The sequence below is a fragment of the Grus americana genome, chromosome 12 (genome assembly GCF_028858705.1).
Source record: "Grus americana isolate bGruAme1 chromosome 12, bGruAme1.mat, whole genome shotgun sequence".
NCBI classification, from domain to species: domain Eukaryota; kingdom Metazoa; phylum Chordata; class Aves; order Gruiformes; family Gruidae; genus Grus; species Grus americana.
The window spans coordinates 23398212-23418753 of record NC_072863.1 but is presented as its reverse complement, the minus strand read 5'-3'; the positions used below and the strand labels follow the sequence as shown (position 1 = coordinate 23418753).

The 20542-nt window shown below is 63.1% G+C and overlaps 3 protein-coding genes across 7 annotated transcripts in view; 2 read left to right on the top strand and 1 right to left on the bottom strand.

The window, feature by feature from the left end:
* Positions 1 to 9544, top strand: part of NHSL2 (NHS like 2) — a 32768-nt gene extending 23224 nt beyond the window's left edge. For all 5 annotated transcript variants that reach the window (XM_054839234.1, XM_054839239.1, XM_054839235.1 and 2 more), the window contains exons 2-8: positions 2083 to 2235; positions 3063 to 3199; positions 3352 to 3556; positions 4539 to 4670; positions 5944 to 8145; positions 8250 to 8382; positions 8825 to 9544. In XM_054839234.1, the coding sequence (XP_054695209.1) occupies positions 2083 to 2235; positions 3063 to 3199; positions 3352 to 3556; positions 4539 to 4670; positions 5944 to 8145; positions 8250 to 8382; positions 8825 to 9137 (3275 nt within the window). In that variant the 3' untranslated portion in view covers positions 9138 to 9544. The remainder of the gene's footprint in view (positions 1 to 2082; positions 2236 to 3062; positions 3200 to 3351; positions 3557 to 4538; positions 4671 to 5943; positions 8146 to 8249; positions 8383 to 8824) is intronic.
* Positions 9545 to 12296: 2752 nt separating this feature from the next.
* PIN4 (peptidylprolyl cis/trans isomerase, NIMA-interacting 4) lies at positions 12297 to 13526 on the top strand. Its single transcript, XM_054839295.1, has 4 exons — positions 12297 to 12390; positions 12482 to 12546; positions 12694 to 12813; positions 13351 to 13526. Exons 1-4 carry the CDS (start codon positions 12351 to 12353, stop codon positions 13507 to 13509), a joined length of 384 nt encoding a protein of 127 aa, XP_054695270.1. The 5' UTR covers positions 12297 to 12350; the 3' UTR covers positions 13510 to 13526.
* Positions 13527 to 15694: 2168 nt separating this feature from the next.
* Positions 15695 to 20522, bottom strand: ERCC6L (ERCC excision repair 6 like, spindle assembly checkpoint helicase). The gene is made up of 2 exons (XM_054839233.1): positions 20104 to 20522; positions 15695 to 19892 (listed from the first exon to the last, which is right to left on the bottom strand). Exons 1-2 carry the CDS (start codon positions 20148 to 20150, stop codon positions 16058 to 16060), a joined length of 3882 nt encoding a protein of 1293 aa, XP_054695208.1. The 5' UTR covers positions 20151 to 20522; the 3' UTR covers positions 15695 to 16057.
* Between the last annotated feature and the right edge of the window lie 20 nt (positions 20523 to 20542).

The following is a 20542-nucleotide window of genomic DNA, read 5'->3' as shown; positions in this document are numbered from 1 at the left end:
CCAAAGAGAGCGGGTTGGGGGGCTGGGGTCTGCAGAGGGGAACGTCTGGTCCCTGCCCCCCGTGCAGTGCTGTAGCCCAGGGTTTCGGGGAGACGCCCCGGCCCTGCCCGTGCCCAGCCGCGCTCCCAGCTCCCATCCCCGGGGAACGGCTGGGCACACGGGGCGAGCCAGAGGCCGGGGCACAGGGCTCCTTCGGCCGTCACCTCTGCGGGACCCCCGGCCCCTCCGGGCATCGCCAGCGGGCAGGCACCGAACTGGGAGGTGAGAGGAGGCGAAGCCACGGTGCGGTGTGAGAAAAGGGGGCTGCATTCACCCGGAGCGGGGAAACCTTCGTCCCCGTCGGCGTGGTGCTGCCCGCCGGGATGGGGCTCTGCAGCTGGGCGAAGCCTCAGCGTGGTTTACACACACGCACACGCACGCCCCGACACCTCTTGGTTGATATGGAAACGAGTCAAATTATTTAAAGGAGAAAGGAGGAAAAAAAAAAAAAAAAAAAGCCTGGTGTTAAGGCACGTCGTTATGGTAACACAAATTATAAAAGTAACTAGGCTAGGGACGTGGCACCTTGCTTTCGGGTGCTGGGCGTTGTGCAGGCTCTGCCGCTCGATCAGCCGGAGCGGGGAGGAAGGGTGGGGAGGACGGCCGCCCGCGGGGGTGATGCTCGGGACGCGGTGCCGGGTGAGCCGGGGCACGGCTGACCGAACGCTGCAGGAAGAGGGGGACACGGCTTGTGCGAGGGCTGCCGGGGACCCCGACCCCATTTCGGGGCCGTTAGCCGTCACGCAGGCGAGCAGGATTGCTGTCGCTAGCTCGGCTGGGCTCTGGCATGGAGCAGGGTGCCGCGGCCGGAGGCGGCTCCGTTTTGGCAGTCGGGGTGGTGTTGTGCTCGCTGGGGACGGGCGCCCCGCGGCCTCGTGTGCTGCGGGTGGCAGAGGGGAGTGTTTGTCACACTGGTAATAGGAGTGCCTCGACCGATGGGGATGAGCCTGCCCGCACCCCCAGTGCATCGGGAAGCCCTCAGCGCCCCGGCACCCCGCTCTTCTCTGCAAAACGTCAGTCCAGCTCGGGATGTGCATCCCGCGGCCGGGCCCGTGAAGCGGGTATGTCCTGGCTGCCAGGCAGGGCGAAGGGACGTCAGGCCCTGCTCCCCAGGGGAGCCTGGTGCCGACAGCGGCCGTCCCTCTGCCCACCCCGGGGCAGCTGGAGAAGGATTAGCCCTAAATCCCCAGGGGCGAGACCCCGGTCATCCACGAGCCCCCTGTTTAAAGCTCACAAACCCGCTCTCTGCCTTCGCTGCCCCGGTCGGTGCTGGCGGCGGCACTCCCTTGGCTCCGGCGCAAAACCGCGCTGGGAACCCACATCCGCCCGGGGCCAGCGCTGCTCCGGAGCAGAGGTGCCGGGGCTGCAGGGGTTCCCGTGGCAAAGCCTCTTTGCCGGAGCACTGCTCAGCTCCCAGCACGGCCAGCTGCCCAGCAAGCCCAAATCCTTCTCCCAGGGACTTTTCCAGCCGTATGGGTGTTTCAGAGGGTCTGGGCAGGTGCCTGGCCCATCCCCGCAGAGGTTTCCTTCCCAGGAGACCTTCGTGGGGCGTCCGCCACGGGGCAGGGTGTGTTAACCTCGCCGAGCAGGCTGAAACCGGGGTGATGCAAGGCGCCGCGTCCCCTTCGCTCCCTCCTTTTCGGTTGCGATTTTTGCTCTTCTGCAGCCGGGAGGTTGCTTCACTGCGGCGTTTCCTGCACCCAGGAGCAGCCGGGCAGTCACCCGGGGCAACAGGGCTCGCTTCCTTCCCCGCTTTCACCCTGCTCCCTTCCTGGCTCGTCCTGGCAGCCCGTGAGGACAGCGTCCAGTCCCCGGGGCAGCAGCGGTGGCGGTGATGGGGTGATGGGCTCTGGTCCCGCCTGGCAGCGGCCTGCCTGGGTGGCTTTGCTGGGGCCGGGACACAGCCACATCCCAGTCCCCGCGTTCCCGGAGAGACCGAAGACAGGATGGCACGCTATGCCGTGCGGCGTCGGCCGGCAGCTCGTGGCAGCGCTCGCGGGGAGCCGCCCGCCCCGCTCTCACTCTGCTCCCTCCCGCTCGCAGCCACCTCTAACCTGGACCTGGAGAGCAAGAAAGCCGCTCACACCAAGCTGTCATGGCAGCAGCCGGTGAACGTCTTCCTGGCGGCCGGGCGCCCGCCGGGCATGGAGCAGCTGCACCAGGAGGCCCAGCTCAACCTCCAGAGCTTGCTGCAAGGTAGCGGGGCCAGGGGCCGGCGGGTGGGGGTGGCAGGGACGGGTGCTGCCCTGGGTACGGGACCACCGTGCAAACGGCGAGGTCGTCTCCCACGTGCACGTGTCCGAGCCGCTCCTTGGCCCTCGCCAAGCTGCAGAAGTCAGGTCCCCGGGGGTTCCCAGCCTCCCGCAGCCCCTCTCTGATCTCTGCTCCCAAGTCACTGCTGCAAACGGCAAAGCAACCGGGGCCAGGAGCAGCTGCCGGGGCGCCGGCCAGCCCCACCGCACGGTTCTGCCACAGGGGCCTCGGGGACCCAGCCGCCGATCTGTCTCACCGGATCAGCGTGGCTGTTGATTTTGTTTCCTTCCAATTTCTTAACCAAGCTGTCACATGGCCTCAGCTCGGATGCTTTGCAGGCATCGATTAGATCAGCAGCCCGCGTGTAATCTCATTAAATCAGCCTGAGCAGACCTGGTTTCCGCCAGGCCATAACAACCAGCATTAATTAGCTCAACAATTACAGGATGAGGAGACACCGAGTTCCCTCCTGGCTCTCCCTGGCAGGGCTCTGCTTCCCCCCGGGACCCACCGCATCCCCAGGCAGCCACCTGAGAGGAGCGGGGTGGGCTGCCGGGGTCCCAGCGCTGCCTCGACTGCCCCCCAGCCTTGGCCTTCCTCCCTGGGGTCTCCCTTCCCCACGTCCTGAGCTGCCCGTGTTGAGCAGGGACAGCGAGCGGGGACGGGGGCAGCCAGCCGGGACAGACGCACGTGCCTTCGTGTTCCCTGGGGGCAAAGCTTTCCCCCGGCCGGGGGGCTGAGTGGGGTCCCAGGTGCCGTTTCTCTTGCAGAGGAGTTTGAGGAGCAGTACGCCGAGAGCAGGGTCACCGGGCAGACCTTCCGCGCCGCCGGTCACCTGCCCCCCGACACCCCCCCCGAGCCGTCGCCCCGACCCCCGCCTGCCAAGCGCCTCGAGTTCGTCCTTATGGTGAGTGCCGGGGCGGCGGGGCATGGCGGCACAGCCCCAGCATCACCGGGGCAGACGGGTTGGCACGGCCGGTCAGGGGGGGCAGGGCTGGGGGGGGCCGTTTGTGTCCCACCCTTGTCCCTTTGGGGGGTCACGTGCCTTTCCCACCACAGCCCCCGAGCCGGCGAGCAGCCGAAGAGGAGACCACTGGTACGACCGCGCTCGGCACCCGGCCGCCCGACGCCTCCCTGAGCCTGCCCACCAGCCCCGACAAGCAGCCGGCCTGGACCAGGGCCTTCCCCCTGCCCACCGTGGAGGAGAAGCAGTGGCACCAGTCCTGCTCCATCCAAACCAACATCGTCCCCATCAATGTCTCGGGTAGGGCAGCACCCCCGCGCCGCGGCCGGGGGAGAGGCGCGAGAGGCAGCGCCAGGGCGAGGACGCGGGGTGCGGGCAAGGATGCGCCCCAGCGTTCGGCTGCCAGCGGGGCGCAGGGCGGTGGGAGGGGGGGCTGGGGCCGTGAGCCTGTGTCCCCACAGGCAGGGCGGGCACCGGGGGCAGAGCAAGGGACAGCAGGACCATGCTGGCGTCTCATTCCCAGCCATCTCTCCTGCCATCCACAACTTTGTGTGTCCGATCCACCGGCCACGCTGCCATCTGATCTCCTGTCTCCGCCGTGCTGCCCAGCCAGCCGGTTCCGTTGTCACCTTGGCTCTCGCCGCGCTCCATGCGGCCTGTCTCACCTGTCTGTCTGTCCATCCGTCCGTCCGTCCATCCTCGCGGGGCTGCAGCTCCCCGCAGCGCGGTCCTGCCCGGTCCTTGCAGTCACGAGTGCCACCCTCTGCCCCCCCGTAGGAGCCTGGGGCCGGCAGCTGAGCAAGGTGCACCTTCTGAGGGCCAAAGATGTCTTTCTGCCCTTTCCCTCTGCGATGGAGGGACATGCCAGGACGACACTGGTCCCGCTCCCCGCCCTGCTGTTCCTCATGTCCGTGTCCCCAGTGTGGCTCAGCACCGCTGTCCCATTAACGCTGAAGCCCGGTGGTGCGGGGTCCGTCCTCGCCGGCACAGACCAGAGCCTGTCGCGCAGAGCGGGGCCGGTCTCCATACCTTTGCGTGCATCCCACCTCCATCTGCAGCATCTCTGTCTTCCCACCGGCCGGCGGCGCCCGCCGTGCCTCCATCTCCCGTACGACTCGCCCCGCATGGCTCACCACCCTCGCGCCATCCCACGCTCCTGCCCGCAGCCACCATCCAGGCCGGGGGACACCCAGGGGACACGCGGTGATGGAGGAAGGCTGAGCCCCTGCCCCGGCAGCCCCTCCCGGCACCGCCGTGTACAGCCTGTTTGTTTTGGCTACAGGGCAGCACTTTGCTAGGCACGCGAGTGCTCGTCACTCCCTGTTTAACACAGAGACCGCGATGAACCCCAAGTCCACCCTGCGGCGTAGACGGACCATTATCGGATTCCCTAACCTGTCCCTGCGAGACCAAGGTGACGGCAAGAACCGCGCAGCCGCTTTCGTGCCCCGGCAGCGCCTGGGCAGTGCTGGTACCCACCGGAGCCGCCCTGACAGTGGGCAGAGCTACCCCGGGGGCTGCAGCCAGCCCGGGCACAGACGGGCTCCCCGGGGATGCCCCAGCCTCGGGGAGGTAAAGGCCACCGCGCTGGCTCTGCTCCCTCCTGGGACACCGAGGTGCTGGGCACACTGGTGACGCTGGGCTGGCCCTGGGGCCAGCACGGCATCGGGGACAACCCCTTCACCCCAAGTCAGGGTCCTGCACACTGACGGGGTGGGAAGGCCACCGGAATTTCTCCTAGTCACCCGGCCTCAGCTCCGGCAGCTCCCCGGCTGCGGGCAGACCCCATGCGCAGGGTGCCAGGGCTGCGGGGCACGCACCCTGCCCGCCTCTTTGCTGGGGCTAGCGAGCCAGGCATGCCGGCATGCCGAGGGTGCTCACGTGGCTGAGGGTGCCGGCAGCGCTCCCAGCATGGCCACGAACCGGTGTTGGACCCCACGGGGACAGGAGCCGTCCTGGCTCAGGGGCTTTGTCGTGCGGTCCTGTGGAAGGTGCAGAGAAACGAGAGCCGGGCTCTTCTCAGAGGCAGGCAGGGGCAGGAGGAGGAGAAGCCGTGGCACCAGCTGCGCCAGGGGGAACTGTCACGGCGTAGGAGGAAGGTTTTTCCCTGTGACAGTGGTCAAACCTCCGGAAGGTTGTCACGGCTCCTCCCTTGGAGACGGTCAGACCTCAACCCGCTGCAGCCTCCAGCATCCTGGTCTGCTGGGCGTGCTCTGAGCAGGGTCCCCAGGTCCGTCCCCGTCCAGGCTGTTCTGAGGCGATGTGGCGCTGTGAGCCATCGCGTCCCTCCCCGACGCGGGCGGCGATGCCTTGCTCTGCTCTTCCTGGCCCCCGTCTGTGTCCCCCCCACGGGGCAGCATTGGGGCAGCACGTTGGTTGCCATGGGGCTGATGTCCCCCTGGATGGAGACTCCTGCCACGGCTGCTAAGTTGTCCGTGGCCCAGCCCAGCCAACAGATCCCAGGCTCGAGGGTTAACGCAGGCCAGGGACTGGTAAGAGGGTGCTGACCCGTCCCCTCCAGTCTGCCCGGGCACCTTTCATGCCTGCGCAGAGATGCAGCCCCCAGAGATCGGCCACGGGGTGGGACCACCCTGGCCCCACGGCACGCGGGGCAGGACCGTGCCGCCAACCCGCTGGCAGAGCGCGGAGCGGGACGATGCTCACCCGGGTTGTGTCTCTCCTCACAGGCGGCGCCAACGGCCCCACGTTCAGCGCGCACGCTCCCATCGCCGAGTCCCTCTCCTGCAGCTTCGTGCCCGAGGCCGCCAGCGGGGGGAAGGCACCCCAGGAGATCAGCCCCCGCCAGCCCCTCTCTGCCCCGCTGAGGAAGACCTTCAGTGACCTCGGGGCCCGCTGCTGCCAGCCGCCCGCGGCCATGGACAGCGCGGCCTCCCCCTGCGCCGGTGCCTGCAACGGGCCGCAGGGCACCCCCTTCCCCCTGCCCTGGAGCACCCTGGGCTACACAAGTCCCCCCGGCCCCGCCACCGGCCAGGGCAAGGGACCCGCCTGCGCCTCGCCGGGCGGCTCCAGCCCATCGCCCAGCACGGGCTCGCCCGCCGCCTCTTTCTTCATCGCCACGGAGGAGCGCGTGGGCAGCAACGGGCCTGGATCCTTCTCCGGCATGGTGCCCGAGTCCCCCCCTGCCTCCGGGGGCGGCCAGAGGTGTGAGGGCCGAGAAGCCAAGGTGAACTTCTTGCCGGGAAGCCAAGAGGAGTCGGAGCCGGCGGCGGAGCCCGCGCGGCTGGAGGTGGAGCGGGCAGGGTGCCGGTTCCGCGAGCGGTCGCTGTCGGTGCCCACCGACTCGGGTTCCCTCTGCTCCGTGGACATCGCATATGCCGAGACCCGGCGCGGCAGTGCCAACTACGCCCTGGGCTACCCCAGCGCCAGCTCCGAGGGCAGCACCAGCACCGACAACGTCTCCCTGGGGCTGGAGCAGGAGGGCCAGCGGCGGCGGCGCTCCAAGAGCATCTCCCTCAAGAAGGCGAAGAAGAAGCCCTCGCCGCCCACGCGCAGCGTCTCTCTGATTAAAGAGGGGCAGGATGCGGCCGCGGGGCCCAGCTCGGCGCTGCCCAAGGATCAGCGACCCAAGAGCCTGTGCATCCCGCCAGAGCCCCAGGGCCACCGTCTGGTGCACGCTGACCCCCAGGGCAGCGCGGGGAGGGAGCCTGACGGCACGGCCGCCCCCCACCAGTGGCATCTCGTGGACTGGAAGGCCGGCGATCCCTACCGGTCCCTCTCCAGCTCGAGCACGGCCACAGGGACCACGGCCATCGAGTGCGCCAAGGCACGGGGCAGCTCCGAGTCCCTCGCATCCCCCTCCGTCTCCAGGGCCACGACGCCCTCCCAGCTCTCCGCTGAGGCAGACCTCAAGACCTCCTCCCCAGGCAGGCCCACAGGGCTGATGTCCCCATCCAGCGGGTACTCCAGCCAGTCGGAGACCCCGACGCCCACCGTCCCCACCTCCGCCATCCTCGGGCACTCCCCGCACCAGGTGCGGGTGAGGCCGCTGGTCCCCGAGAGGAAGTCCTCGCTGCCCCCCACGTCCCCCATGGAGAGGAGCCCCAAGTCCAGGCTGTCCTTCGACCTGCCGCTCACGCCACCCACCCATCTCGACCTCTCGGGGCTGAAAATCTCCCTGAAGGGGAAGACGAAGGTCAGCCGGCACCACTCCGACTCCACCTTCGGCACCAAGCTGGCCCAGAAGACCAGCCCCATCACGCCCATCATGCCGGTGGTCACGCAGTCCGACCTGCGCTCCGTCCGCCTCCGCTCCATCAGCCGCTCGGAGCCGGAGGACAATGCCGACGGCCCGGAGCACGCCGAGGAGCCGGCACGCGGTCCCTGCCTGGGGCCGGAGAGGAAGGTGAAGCCGCCCGTGGCAGAGAAGCCGCCGCTGGCCAAGCGGCCCCCGAGCATCCTGCCCAAGCCCCCGGCTCTGCGGGAGGAGGGTCCCCTGTCCCCCACGTCCCCGCCGGGCACCGCCGCCAAGGAGAAGGGGCTGGCGCAGGACGGCTTCGTGGTGCTGCGGAAAGGGGAGCTGAGGAGGGGTCCGGGGGAGCCCCCCTTGCCCCTGACCCCTGCGGGACCCCGGCGGCTCTCACAGGGCAGCCTGGAGGACGAGCCGCGGCCGGAGCGGAGTGGTGCCGGCGAGGGGGAGCGGAGGAAGGCCAAGGTGCCGCCGCCGGTGCCCAAAAAACCCAGCGTGCTCTACCTGCCGCTTGCTCCGGCCCCGGCGCAGCTGGGAGCTGGCGTGGGGGACCAGGCGCCCACCCCCAGCCCCATCATCACGCTGGATGCCGACCCCACGTGCTGCAGCTCCGACGCTGAGGACCCGCCGTCCCCGGAGGCCCTGGGCACAGCACAAGCTGGCGACTCCCCCTCGGAGCAAGGTGAGGGTCTCCCTGCTCCTGTGGTGGGTTTCACCCCGGGGACGGGGGGTCCCCCCGTGCCCGCGCAGGGCGGTTCACGGCTGCCTTCTCCTCCCCGCCCGCAGGCAGCTCAACGGAGGCCGGCACGGAGGAGAAGAGCTTCGCCAGCGACAAGACGGCTGACTCCATCGCAGAGGAGGACGACGATGTGTTCGTGACGTCCCGCACCACGGAGGATCTCTTCACCGTGATCCACAGGTAGGGCTGGTGCGTGGCGCTGGATGGGCGCTGCTCCATCCTGCCACGGTCCCAGGGCCGGGCGCAGTGTGTCCCCCACCACAACGCCTTACATTTTCCACGCCGGGGCCGATGCTCACACCTGGGGACGACCCAGCTGTTGCTGCCTCAAGCGCTTTGGAGTTTAGCACCCTGAGCCTGTGGCCAGGCCGGGTCACCAGCTTGGGGAGGGGGCAGCCCGCTGCTCCATCGGCCTTGGGGCAAGTTGGACCTAGCTGCCAGGAGAGCGTTTGCCAGCAATGTGCATCGCCTGCCGTGCACGGGTTGTCTTCTTGCCCCAGCGGACCAGGCGCAGCCACGGCCGGGCAGACGTCGTGGTCCCTGCTGTAGGACCTTGCCCCATCCAGAGCGGCGGCGGCTTCCGCCCGGGGCTGCTCCCATCGCGCGTCTCTTTGGTGCCTAGGTCGAAGAGGAAGGTCTTGGGGCGGAAGGAGCCTGGTGACGCCTTTGGCAGCCGGCCCAACTCCCACTCACCCGTAAAGACTTCGGGCTCCCCGACCGGCGAGTCCCCAGCAGCGGCGGGCAGCACCGGGAAGTCTTCCAGCAGGAACGAAGATTTTAAAGCCCTACTCCAGAAGAAGAGCAGCAAAACCAGCCCCGGTACCCGGCCATCTGCTGCCGAACTGCTCAAGACCACAAACCCGTTGGCTCGGAGGGTCATGACGGAGTTTGCGCCCGAGCTAGACGGTGCAAACAGCCCCAAAAGCCAGCCCTAACCTTGCGTGGTCCCTTCTGGCCATGAAGGGCTGGAGATGGCTGCAGAGGGAGTGTTGCTGCAGAAGGGGTGTCCTGCCTGCCCGGGTGAGTCCATGTGGCCCGCCGGGGGTTTTCTTCTGCTTTTGTTTCTTCCCTGGAGAGCCGCCGGCGGAGAGGCAGCGTTTGGAGCCCAAGCCCCCGTGTCTCCAGCGGAGCTGGGCCCTTTCCAGGAGGGAAGAGGCGGCACCGCAGCTGGGATCATCCCTGGCTGAGCCGGCTCCCGGGACCGAAGGCGCCCGCTCGGGAAGCAGAGTGGGAAGCAGAGTGGGACTGCAGCCCCCAGCGTCGCTCAGCGCCCGCAGCGAAGCTAGCTTGAAACTGTTTGGTCACTTCGGCATGTGGTACTTTAAATGGCTTTTCTAATGCACAGTCGTGATGATGTTTTATTCTCTGTCATTTGACATTGTACCTTGAGTTTCCCAGGCAAAGATCCCGGGTTTGCGTTTGGTTGGATACACGGAGATGTACTTTGGGAAGATGTAAGGGGGCCGGCTGGAATTGAGGTTGTTTTGGAAGAGCCACAAGCGGTTCCCCCTTGTCGTCCTGAGTATCCTCCCCGCCACACGGGGAACAGGCACCCCGGCATCCACAGCCAGCACGACGACCTCAAGCCAAACCCAGCCCCTCGAGAGCCCCCAAAATGCTGCATTTCAGAGCTCCTCTGCTCTCGGTCCAAAAGCAAACCCCAGGGTCGCCTCCGCCACCGGCCCCGGGGAGCCTCGCCCCGCCGGCCGCACCACAGCGGGTCCTGCACCAGGCTGTCGACGCGGGGTGACGCGGGGTGTGGGCGGCCCTGCCGCCGCGGGACGGAGGGGCTGTGTCAGGCCAGCGCTGCCCAGGGAAGCCCTTCCCCAGCTCTGCCTCTTGCATCGCACCGAAGAACCCTGCGACAGCGTCTCCCGCAAACGTCTGCCGCGTCGGCTGCTGGAGGTCCTGGGCTGCCGGCGAGCTGCTGGCCAAACCCAGCCAGACGTCACCTCGGCCCCCTCCCAGGTGTCTCCTGGGGTCCCTGGGGTTACCCACCGCTATTCCCGTGCCCACTGGCTGCAGGGGAGCTGCACGAGGCCAAGCAGGCGCCAGCGCCATTGGCGAGGCAGGGGCTGCACCGTGCTGCTGGCCGGAGAGTGCTGTTGGCAGTGCCGCCTGGCACACGCGGGTCCCCGAGCCACCCACGCTGCGTTCCCCTGAGTGTCCCGTGGGTCCGGACGCACTGCCGAGGCGTGTGGCAGACCCCACGCGGTGCGTGCCCACCCGTGGGGCTGCCCGCGTGGGTGCTGCGAGGAGGTGGCACGTGCCGCAGCGGTGCAGGGGGATGCCGTGCTGGCACGGCCGCGTCACCCAGCCCTGCCAACGGCCCATCCCCGGCTGGGCTGCCAGCCCCTGCCTGGGGCGCAGCGGAAGGCCCAGGGTGGGATTCGTCCCCGTCAGCCCCAGCTGCTGCTGCTCATCTCAGCTCCAGCACGGGAGCCCCTGCAGTCAGTGACAGAGGCCACGGTGAGGGGCAGCGGGCAGGGAGAGCTGCCGGGGCAGAGCTCGGGAGGGCAGGACCGCGAGGAAACGCCAGCCCCAGCTCAGAGCGTGAGCGTGGCTGTGCGCCCACAGCAAGAGAGAAAGGGCCAGGCTGCGGCTGACAGAAACAGGGTGTTCAGGAAAATTTCTGCTTTATTTCTTGATATTCTTGATATTTCTTCTGCAAGCTCCGGCGTGCCCCGGCCCTCCTGCGCATGGGGGGAGCGATGCGGCTGGGTCCGGCACGGTGGGGAAAGGGAGGCACCGTGGCAGCGTGGCAGCTGCCCCTCCGAGGGGCCAGGGCTGCTCTGGGGGGTCTCTGCCCCCCACGCCGGGAGCTCTGCACGGCACCTGGCCCCCCGGGAGCACAGCCCTCTGCGAACACCTCCCCGTCCACCAGCCCGTGCCGGATTTGACCCTAAAAGCGGCTCCGCTCTCCTTGCGGTTGGTTCCCCCTCCCCTCCCTCCCGTCACTTGCACATTGCTCCCTTCCCTCTCCCGGGGTTGCAGATTTAAGCCTGTAATTAAGATCCAGGCTGAGAAACTCAGGAAAAAAAAAAAAGAAAAAAAAGAAAAAAGCTCTAACAGATTTCCGTGCTTCGTCTCCGTCCCACGGCACCCAGCCCTGCCGCTGCTCCCGGCCCGGCGGGGAGGGGCCCCTGGGCCGGGGGAGGGATGCTCTGGGGCCCGGTACATTTTGCACATGACTGCTCAGGAAACCGGCGGTGGCGGGGGCCGGGGGGCGAGCACGGGGGGAAGCACCCCTGCAAAAACCCAGCACGGCTGGCAGCGACAGCGGCCGTCCGCTACCGGGAAAGAAGCGTCCGGGCGACCCGGGGTGAATCCCGGCTGCTGAGCCGGGGGTCGGGCCGTGGCGCGGAGCCCCCCGTTTCCCTGGCCGGAGGGACGGGCTCTTCCCGGCGGAGCCGGCCAGCCCCGGGCTGCGAGCTCGTCCCCGGCTGCAGAACCGTTTCTGCGGCTGCTTCCCTTGGGAAAAGCGGCTCACGGGCCCCCGGAGAGCCCGGCGGGCGGCGGCGTCCCCCGGTCCCGCGGGGCGGGGGCGGCCCGCCACGGTGCGTACTTTGAATGTTGTACTTTTGAACCTCGCCAGCTTGGTAAACTGCTCCCTGCTGACGGCTGCCTCTGCGTCCTGGTTCTTGCGGCTGCCGAGGGGGCCCGGAGCCCCCGGGAAGGGGGTTGGGGGGCTGGGGGGGGGGGGGGAGCACCCCGACACCCCCGGGTGCAAGCGCAGGGCCCACGCAGCCCCGTCCGCCGGGGCCTCAGCGTCTGCCACACGACGTGTGTGCCCACGGGCCCTGGGTGAGCGCAGGGACACGGCGGCGTGGGGGAAAGCCCGGGGACGGGGGTACCGGGGACGGCCCGGGGGGCCAGGGACAGACTTGGGGTGCCGGGGGCAGCCGCGGGTGCCGACCCCAGCGCAGGGGACCGGTCTCCCGGCACAGCCCGGGCCGTCACGGGGCCCAGGCCGCAGGGACCCTCCAGCACCGCCGGTACCGGGCCCGGCGTGGGGTCCTGCGGCCGCGGGGCGGGGCTGGGGTGGCCGGGCGGGCGCCGGGCGGAGGGGCGCGGGCGGGGCAGGGGCAGCTCCAGCCCGGCGCGCCCTGGGCAGCCCGGGGGCCTCGGCGCGTCCTGACGGCGGCAAGATGGCTCCCAAAGGGAAAGGCGGCGGCAAGGCGGGCAAGGGTGAGCGGGGCCGGCGGCACCGGGGGTGGCGGGGCTGGGGCGGCTCGGGGTCGGTGAGGGCCGGGCCGGTCTCAGGGCGCTGCGTTCACAGGCGGTGACGGCGGCAGCGGCGAGAGCAAAGCCCAGGGCCCGAAGGGAGGCGGCAGCGCCGTGAAGGTGAGCCCGGGGGGGCGGCGGGGCCGGGCAGGGCCGCGGGGGCGGGGGGGGGGGGGGTTGGTGTCTCCCCGGTCCTGCCCCGGCACACGGGCGGCCGGCCTGGCCTGGCCCGCCTGCCACGGCCCCGCTTCGCTCCCCCCCTCCCAGGTTCGGCACATCCTGTGCGAAAAGCACGGCAAAGCCATGGAGGCCATGGAGAAGCTGAAGTCCGGGCAGCGCTTCAGCGAAGTCGCTTCGCAGTACAGCGAGGACAAAGCCAGGCAAGGGGTACGTGCTGTGCCTGCCGCGCCCGTTCTCGGTGGGGGTTTGGGGGAACCTGGGCTGCTGCTGGCCATCGCCGCTGCGTGCCTGGAGGACACTGCTGTTGGGAAGTCCTTCCCAGGTGCCTTCAGAAAGCTTGTTTCAATAGCTTCGAGCTTGGCATCCCAGGCATCCCCAGTGGGATGGGCAAACACCGGTCGGGCCAGCCTTACCTGTTTGGCAAAGGCACAGGCAGGTGCAGTAGCGCAGCTGTAAATACTTACTTGCAGCAGAGCCGAGGCACACAAACCCCGCGACAGCAGGCTTGGGGAGGGCAGAGCCCAAACCTGCCGTGGCATTAGCCAGCCAGTGCTTGCTGAGGGGCCGTCCTGTGCGAGGAGCTCTTCCCTGTGCTGTCCTCCCTCGCACTGGTGCGCACTGTCAAGACAGATGCTGCCGGGACAGGTTTCTTGTCCCATGGCCACATCACCCACCCTCCCCGCTGACAAAGCTGCTGTTGCAGTGAGATTCTCAAAGCTTAACCCTGACGGCCCCTTTTTCCAGGGAGACTTGGGCTGGATGACCAGAGGCTCCATGGTGGGACCTTTCCAGGAAGCAGCGTTCGCCTTGCCCGTGAGCAGCATGGACAAGCCAGTGTATACAGACCCTCCTGTCAAAACAAAGTTCGGGTACCACATTATCATGGTGGAAGGCAGAAAATAAAATATGAGTGACCATTACCTTGTTGACTGATTGAATCCCGAGAGCTTCCCAGACCCCTCAACCCTGGAGCAAGTCGGTCATAACCAGCAGCGTGCTTGGAGGCAACCATCTGTCCCTGCCGTCGTGGCAGGGCGCACAGATTACAGCTGGCAGAGAACAGGGCCCTGCCTAGAGAGGTAAAGCATTCCCTGGAAGAGGTGAAATAAGAGCTTTTCACAGTTGTTGAAGTCTGCTTTGTCTGGCAGGCCAGCTTCTTGCTTTTCCCATTGTGGAGGTGATGAGCTGCCCACCTGAATAAGGTGCTCAGGCTTTTATCTGCAAATGTAAATGATCCAGAAGGTGAAAGAGGGATTCCCCAGGCACTTGATATTTATCCCCACCCTTGCCAGTGAGGATGCAGACAGCTCCTATGCTGCAGTTTCTGCTCCAGAGCTCAGACTGGGACGATGGGTGACACTGCAGCCAGAGCTAGTGGTCACTGCCCTGGGCAGGCAGCTTGTTCTTGCAGTCACCCAGCAGCGGCATGGGTCAGGGCTGGAGCGGTGGCGGGGAAGGGGGAGTCCTGAATACAGAGTTATCCACGCCTAAAGCTGCACCTGATCCACTCGAAGCTGGGGGAAGAAATTGTGTAACTTGGGCTCAAATGAAAGAAAAGCCACTAACGGCTTGCTTGTTGCTTCCTGCGTCCCCTACTGCTGGGTGCGCAGTATGTGTCTCAGCCTAGCAGGCTGTGCCTCACCCTTCTGGTAAAGCTACCTGAATGAGGCAGCCCAGTACATCTCCTGCCTCTTAGCAATAAATATCCCAGTGCAGCAATCCCCTTCCTGCTGAAAGTGCTAAAACCAGACTCATCTACAGCAACAGACACCGGCTTTGTTTGCAGGTGAGCATCCTGCAGCGTCAGAGGGCTCAGAAAACATCAAAGAGAACAAAGGCCTTTCCCAAGATCACGTACAAGGAAGAGGTGAGACCAAAACCAGGGCAGGTCTTTCTCCTCCCTCCCTTTTTGGGGTGTTTTGTTTTGTTAAGAAAATGGAAAGCTCAGAGGGGGCTAACAAATGATCACAAAGCTCTAGCTCATTAATATTTTGTTATGAAAGGCAGACAGGCCTTTTGACAGTACGAGAGCAGATGTGGCCTCATTTGAGGGATGCTCTATTAATAAACTACTTGTTTCCAGGCTACCAGAGCTTTGTTCTACCCATTAGCAAAAGCACGTTGGCACATCTCCTCTACCAGCAGGATCGTTGTTTGTGTTTGTCATGTCTCTTAGTACAAAGGATTCAAATTCACCAGACCAGTTTCTTCTCTAAAAAAACCGCAAAACTGAGCAAGGTGTGAAAGTGTCCCTTGCTCTCACACTGTAATACAGAATTCACAGCCACATTGTCACAAGGAAAGCCCATACAGAAGACGGCCATAGCGATGAGCACACCCAGGCCAAGTTTATCTCAGTGTGGTGGCAGAGGGGCAAGTCAGATAAGCCGAGCATTGTTAAAGCCAGAACGAGGTTCTTCCGATTTTAAGCTTGCACAGTTCTGAACTGCAAACCCACATCCTAGCTTCATCATGCCTATGGTACCAGAGAGAAATATTTAATCTACTGCAGCTGCGCTGTATGTGGGAAGAGGGTTAGAGGACTTCCTCACCAGAGGAAAAGCAGCTCAAAACTTAAACCCAGTGTTTGCCCCTCCTGCTGCCCTTGTGCAAGAGCAAGCTTTGACTGTACTACTGGGAGGGAAGTAGTGATGTGGGTCCTGGACTCCTCCAGCACTGCCAAGCGGTGCGAGGTGTTCAGCACCTTGCAGCAAAGATCCAATTGCTATTCCAGTCCTCCTGCAACCTCCCACCTCCAGCCCCCTTCCACAGCAACCGCCCTCTGGCAGGGATTTGAGCAGAAGGGTTTTGGCATTAGACCTGCACCAGGCAGATGGTGTGCTGGCCTCCATTGCTCTGAGGAGTTATAGCAGCAACCAACTAGGGTTTTTTTTTCCCCCTCCTCCACAGCAAATACATTCTCAGACCAACTAAAAACCAGGTTGCAGTAGTTCTGTTCTCTCCTTTGCACCAGCATCCAGCTCACCCAAATGGTGGGTGACCTTCAGGCAGACAGATGGGCTTGTTTCAAGTCAAGGAGGGAGGAACTACAGCAGCTTGAGGTTAGACTGTATGCAGCTGCCCCAGGACCACCCTCAGTATCTCCCCCAGAGACAGGCAGCGACAGAATCTGAAGGGCAGAAAGATGAACCCAGGGCTGTTAAGCTTGGAGAGGGGTTTAGACACGAAGACGACTGTTTTTATTAAATAATCAGACAGGAACATGAACTGTTTTCATCTTTGTGGACTGAGTCCACAGTGAAGTCCCTTCCCCAGCACCTGACAACTAGGTTCTTAGGCTGTTTCCTCACGCAGGAGGAGATGCTGAATTTTTTCAGTCACCATGAAAGAAGTGTATATTGCAGCCATCAGCTAGTTCAAAAATCAGTGATGTAGTTCAGACAAACATTTAATAAGAAAAAAGACTGTACTTAATAAAGGTATACATATTTCATTTCTGGGCTAGCTGTCTATACAAGTTTAGAGTCATAAGCATAACTTCAGGATCTCCACTTTTTATGTCAAGAGCTTGCAGGAAACAGTTCAATGCCTCCTGCAGCTTCCCATCATCCTTAAGTTTCTTCCCACTGTCTACCAAGGTATTGTAATCACCTACAGCAGGAGAGGAACTCTGACTAACCTCTTTTTTGGAGATGCTTTCCTGGGTGAAGTAGTCTATCTGCTCACCCGACTGAAGCTCAGCATCACCAGTGGACTCCTCCTGAGATGACTCTGTCTCATCTGCTTCAGACTGCTCCGAGGCCATGCTGTCTAGATGGAAGGATTCTTCAGCTGTATCAAGTGTTTCTCCAGCAGGTTCTTCTTCAGGCTCAGCAGATTCCCCACTACACTCTTCAGCTTCTTCTTCCACAAGGTCGTCTTGCTCCTCATCACTGTCATCGTCATCTTCTTCATCACTGGCTCCCATGATTTCTCCAATATCCTCAACCTCATCTACCACCTTGTTGATTAGAGATCGCCTGGAAGCAGTAGACCTGTTACCACTGTTAGTTAGTTGGGGAGAAAAGATGTTTTTTGCTACACCTCTGTCACATTTAGGAGTGGATGTACTAGTTCCTTCCAGAAATCGATGCAGAGGGCTTTTCAAGGGAGAGGGTCTTTTGTCAGACTCGTTTTCCTCCAAGATCATGATGGAATGGTTTTCGTCCTCACTGTCTGAAACAATTCTTCTTAAGCATTTCTTTCTACCAAAAGTAAAGGCACCACTGCTTTCCTCTGATGCTTCACTCTCTCTCAGGGAGTTATTTGGCTCTTCTTCAGCTGCGTGACAGGGTTTTCCAGAGTTACCGTTCTCACTTAGCCAAGTTTTTGTTGGAGATTTTTTTGTTGGAGAATTACAAAAACTTTCTGCTTTTAGTTGGAAGCCCTCCTTTTCTGGGTGCTCCAGTGATCTTTCCCTCTCTGAGGCATCTTGCCACCCATCTTCAGAGTCTTCCAAGACCAGATTGAAGTCAACTTGATCCGGGAGAGAAGACACAGACATATCCTCAAAGCTGGCTTCCAACACACGAGACTTCTGGAGTCCAGCATGGAATTCTGGTGTAAAGTTCGACAAGTTTGGCACTGCGGCAGCCAAAGCTAGCTCAGGAACACCACTCTTGTCCGTCCCCAAGGCAGCATGTGGGTCAAGTACCTGATCTGGCATTTCTGCATCTCTTAACCCTTTGGGATCATCAGCCATACCAGACTCATTAGAGGAATGCTGAAGATGCCCAGACAGGCCATTCCCTGCCTCAGTCAAACTATCTGAATTTACATGGGAACACTGTTTCTGTTCAAGACTCTGACTCTCTTTATCCAGTGGATGAAGTCCAGGTGATGATGGTATAATGCTCGATTCAAGATTTTGCTCAGATTCTCGTGTATCGGATTGTTTCGCTGTCTTGCTGGTATTAAGCAGCTCTGTATCCATACTGGACACATCTTGTGCCAGTTTCTCTTCATCCAAGTCATCAATAGTCAGACCTGTCATTTTGGAGCTGACATCGAGAACCTGGACCTCCTTGTCCTCTGTAAGATCAATAACTTTGTCGCTTTCATGTTTATCAGCTACTGGTGGTAAAACAAAGTCATTTATGTTGTTCAGCCCTGGAGACAACTTCTTTGGCTGGGAAACCCCTTCTGGTGGTCTTTGCCAGACCTCTTCACAAGCATTTCTGATCCCCTCCATCCTCTGGTCTCTAAGCTGAGACTCTAACTGAACTAGCTCGTGGGCTTTCTGTACCCTCTGTTGAATGTACCGATGGGCTTCTTCACTCTCAACCTGCTCCTCGTGAGCTATTTCCCTCGTGTATATCAAGTCATGATCAGAAATGCCAAACATTTCTAGAGAGTGCAAATAAGCAATGTGTTCATCCAGCTGCAGGTCAGTCTTTCTTTGGGTGGCATGCAGAGACTGCAGCTGGATCTGGGTTGCAGATGTTCGAGTATCTTCTAATGTGAAGAGCTCCCTTAGTTCCTGTTTGGAGAAATACCTAAATGGGTTCTTTTTGTCACCGGTAGTCTGTCTTATTAATGAATCCTTAAATACTTGTCGCCTGTATATTTTCTCTTCTACTGTACCGCAGGTTATCAGTCTATAAATTACTACGTTCTCTTTTTGCCCAATCCTATAAGCTCTGTCTACAGCCTGAGCATCTGTAGCTGGATTCCAGCTGGGATCAAAGATCACCACTCGGCTGGCTGCGGTTAAGGTTATACCAACACCACCAACTTGCGTAGTGAGCAAGAAGACGGAGTAGTCCTTGTTACTCTGGAAGGCATTAATGCGCTTCTCCCGTTCCGTTAGGTGGGTTACCGTTCCGTCGATACGCATGATCTTGAATTGTCTGCGAGACAAGACATGCTCTATGATATCCAGCATCTTCCTCGACTGCGAGAATACCAGGGTTCGGTGTCCCTCTTCTCGCAGTCTTTCTAGAAGTCCTACAAGGAACAGCATTTTCCCAGACTCCTGAATCACAGTCTCATCAGAGAGATGATCTATTTTGTTAGCGCCTGAAAGCATACCTGCTTCACTCCTGTGATCCTGCTCAGAGTAGTCCTCCTCTTCCAAGCCCAGCTGGATACACGCTCTTGTGGACAGAAGCCTGGGGTGGTCACATAGCTTCTTCAAGACAGTCAGCTCAGCCAAGGGCGATCGGGTCGTCATCAGCACTTCTTTCACATGATCCAGAGAGAGAAAGTTCCGGTAGATTTCCTCCTGCACTGGTGCCAAGTACACCCACACAACAAAGTCATTTTTCCTAGTGAGAGATGGCATGACAGGAGCACTGTTCTCACTTGGATCCTCAGGAAAAGGAGCATCTGGTTTGTCAGCACCATTGTTTTTGATATCTTCTTTGGTTCTCCTGAGGAAATACGGCTTTATAATTGTCATTAGATTCTCAGATATCTTTAGCCCCAGCGCTTTCTCTCCTAGAGTCGCATCCTTCTCCCTTGCCCGAGTAATAGGGTTCTCGTATTCCATTCTAAAAGTTTTGGCCGTTCCCAAGAGAGAGCCTTGGCATGCAAAGTCAAACAAAGACCACATTTCCCGCAGGTTGTTCTGCACCGGGGTGCCGGTGAGGAGGAGGCGATGCTTTGCAGGAATCGCATATACACACTTGGTCGTTTTGTTAGACGGGCACTTGATTTTATGCGCTTCGTCAAGAATGACATAGTCCCAGACAAACTCCTGCTCGTGACTGCTGGCAAGCTGCTTCCAGTTGTTAATGAGCATCTGGTAGCTCGTGATGACGATGCCGTTCTTCCTCTGGACCCTCTCCAGGTTCCTGGTGCGCTCCGCTTTGCTGGTGCCATGGAACTCCTTGACGCGCAGGCCGGGGGTCCAGCGAGCAAACTCCGCCAGCCAGCTGCTGACCAGCGTGGTGGGCATGATGAGCAGGACGTGCCGGATGAGCTCGGCGTCAAACATGCCCGAGAGGAAGGCGATGACCTGGATGGTCTTGCCCAGCCCCATGTCATCGGCCAGGATGCCGCCGGGCCTGCCCTCCCGGTGCAGCCGGTACAGGAAGGCAACGCCTTCCCGCTGGTGCTGGAAGAGCTTCTCATGCATCTCCCCGTAGATCAGCAGGCCGCTGCCGCACACGTCCACGAAGCCTTCCTCCTCCTCCTCCGCCGCCGCCGCCGCCAGCGCCTCCTCCACCCGCTGCATGCGGCCTCGCAGCTTCTCGCTGGGGCGGATGGCGGCCGCCAGCCGGAACAGCCGCAGCGCCTCCTCCAGGTCCCCGCCGCCTGCCGCCGCCTTCGCTCCGCTCACCAGCCTGCAAGAGCCACCGGGACACCGACCTCACCGGGGCTGCCCGCACCCGGGGCTGCCCGCACCCGGGGCTGCCCGCACCCGGGGCTGCCCGCACCGCCACCCCGGGGCCTCCGCCACCCCCGTCCGCCCTCGGACCGACCCCCGACCGACCCCCCCCCCCCCGGCCTGGCCCCGACCCCCTCAGCCCTCCCCACGCCGCCCCGCCCGCTTACCCCCGGTACCGCTGCTCCTGCTCGGCCGCCAGCCCCGGGGCCGCCATGACGCCCGCGCTCCGGCTGCCGCCTCGCGCTTCAAACGCCAGCCCTTCCCGTCCTGCCCCGCGCTGCCGCCGGGGACATGCAAATGAACGGAACGCGGAGCCAATCAGCGCCGGGGGAGGCGGGGCCGTGGGGCGGGACCGCGCTGCTGCCGGTGGCCGCGCCGCCCCGCCCCGCCCGTGCCTTCTCCGGGGCGCGGGGGGGACACAAGGGGCCACCGCCAGCGGGAGACGAGGTGCGAGCACTCCGGGGCCGCTGCGCCCCGGAGGGGAGCCTGTCCGGAACCCCGTGGGCCCATAGCCAGGCTCGCAGTCCCCCACGTCCCCGCGAGGACTCCCGCCGTGCGCGCCCCGGAGCCCCGCCCCTCTCCCGCCCCGGACACGCCCCTTCCGCC

What these genes read in the sequence shown, in the direction of transcription:
- PIN4 (XM_054839295.1), top strand. Translation starts at nt 12,351, where the DNA reads ATGGCTCCCAAAGGGAAAGGCGGCGGCAAGGCGGGCAAGG. An exon ending in CGGCGGCAAGGCGGGCAAGG is followed by an intron (nt 12,391 to 12,481) that starts GTGAGCGGGGCC and finishes CTGCGTTCACAG; the next exon opens with GCGGTGACGGCGGCAGCGGC. An exon ending in AGGACAAAGCCAGGCAAGGG is followed by an intron (nt 12,814 to 13,350) that starts GTACGTGCTGTG and finishes CCCTTTTTCCAG; the next exon opens with GGAGACTTGGGCTGGATGAC.
- ERCC6L (XM_054839233.1), bottom strand. Translation starts at nt 20,150, where the DNA reads ATGGCGGCCCCGGGGCTGGCGGCCGAGCAGGAGCAGCGGTACCGGGG. An exon ending in CAGGAGCAGCGGTACCGGGG is followed by an intron (nt 19,893 to 20,103) that starts GTAAGCGGGCGG and finishes TGGCTCTTGCAG; the next exon opens with GCTGGTGAGCGGAGCGAAGG.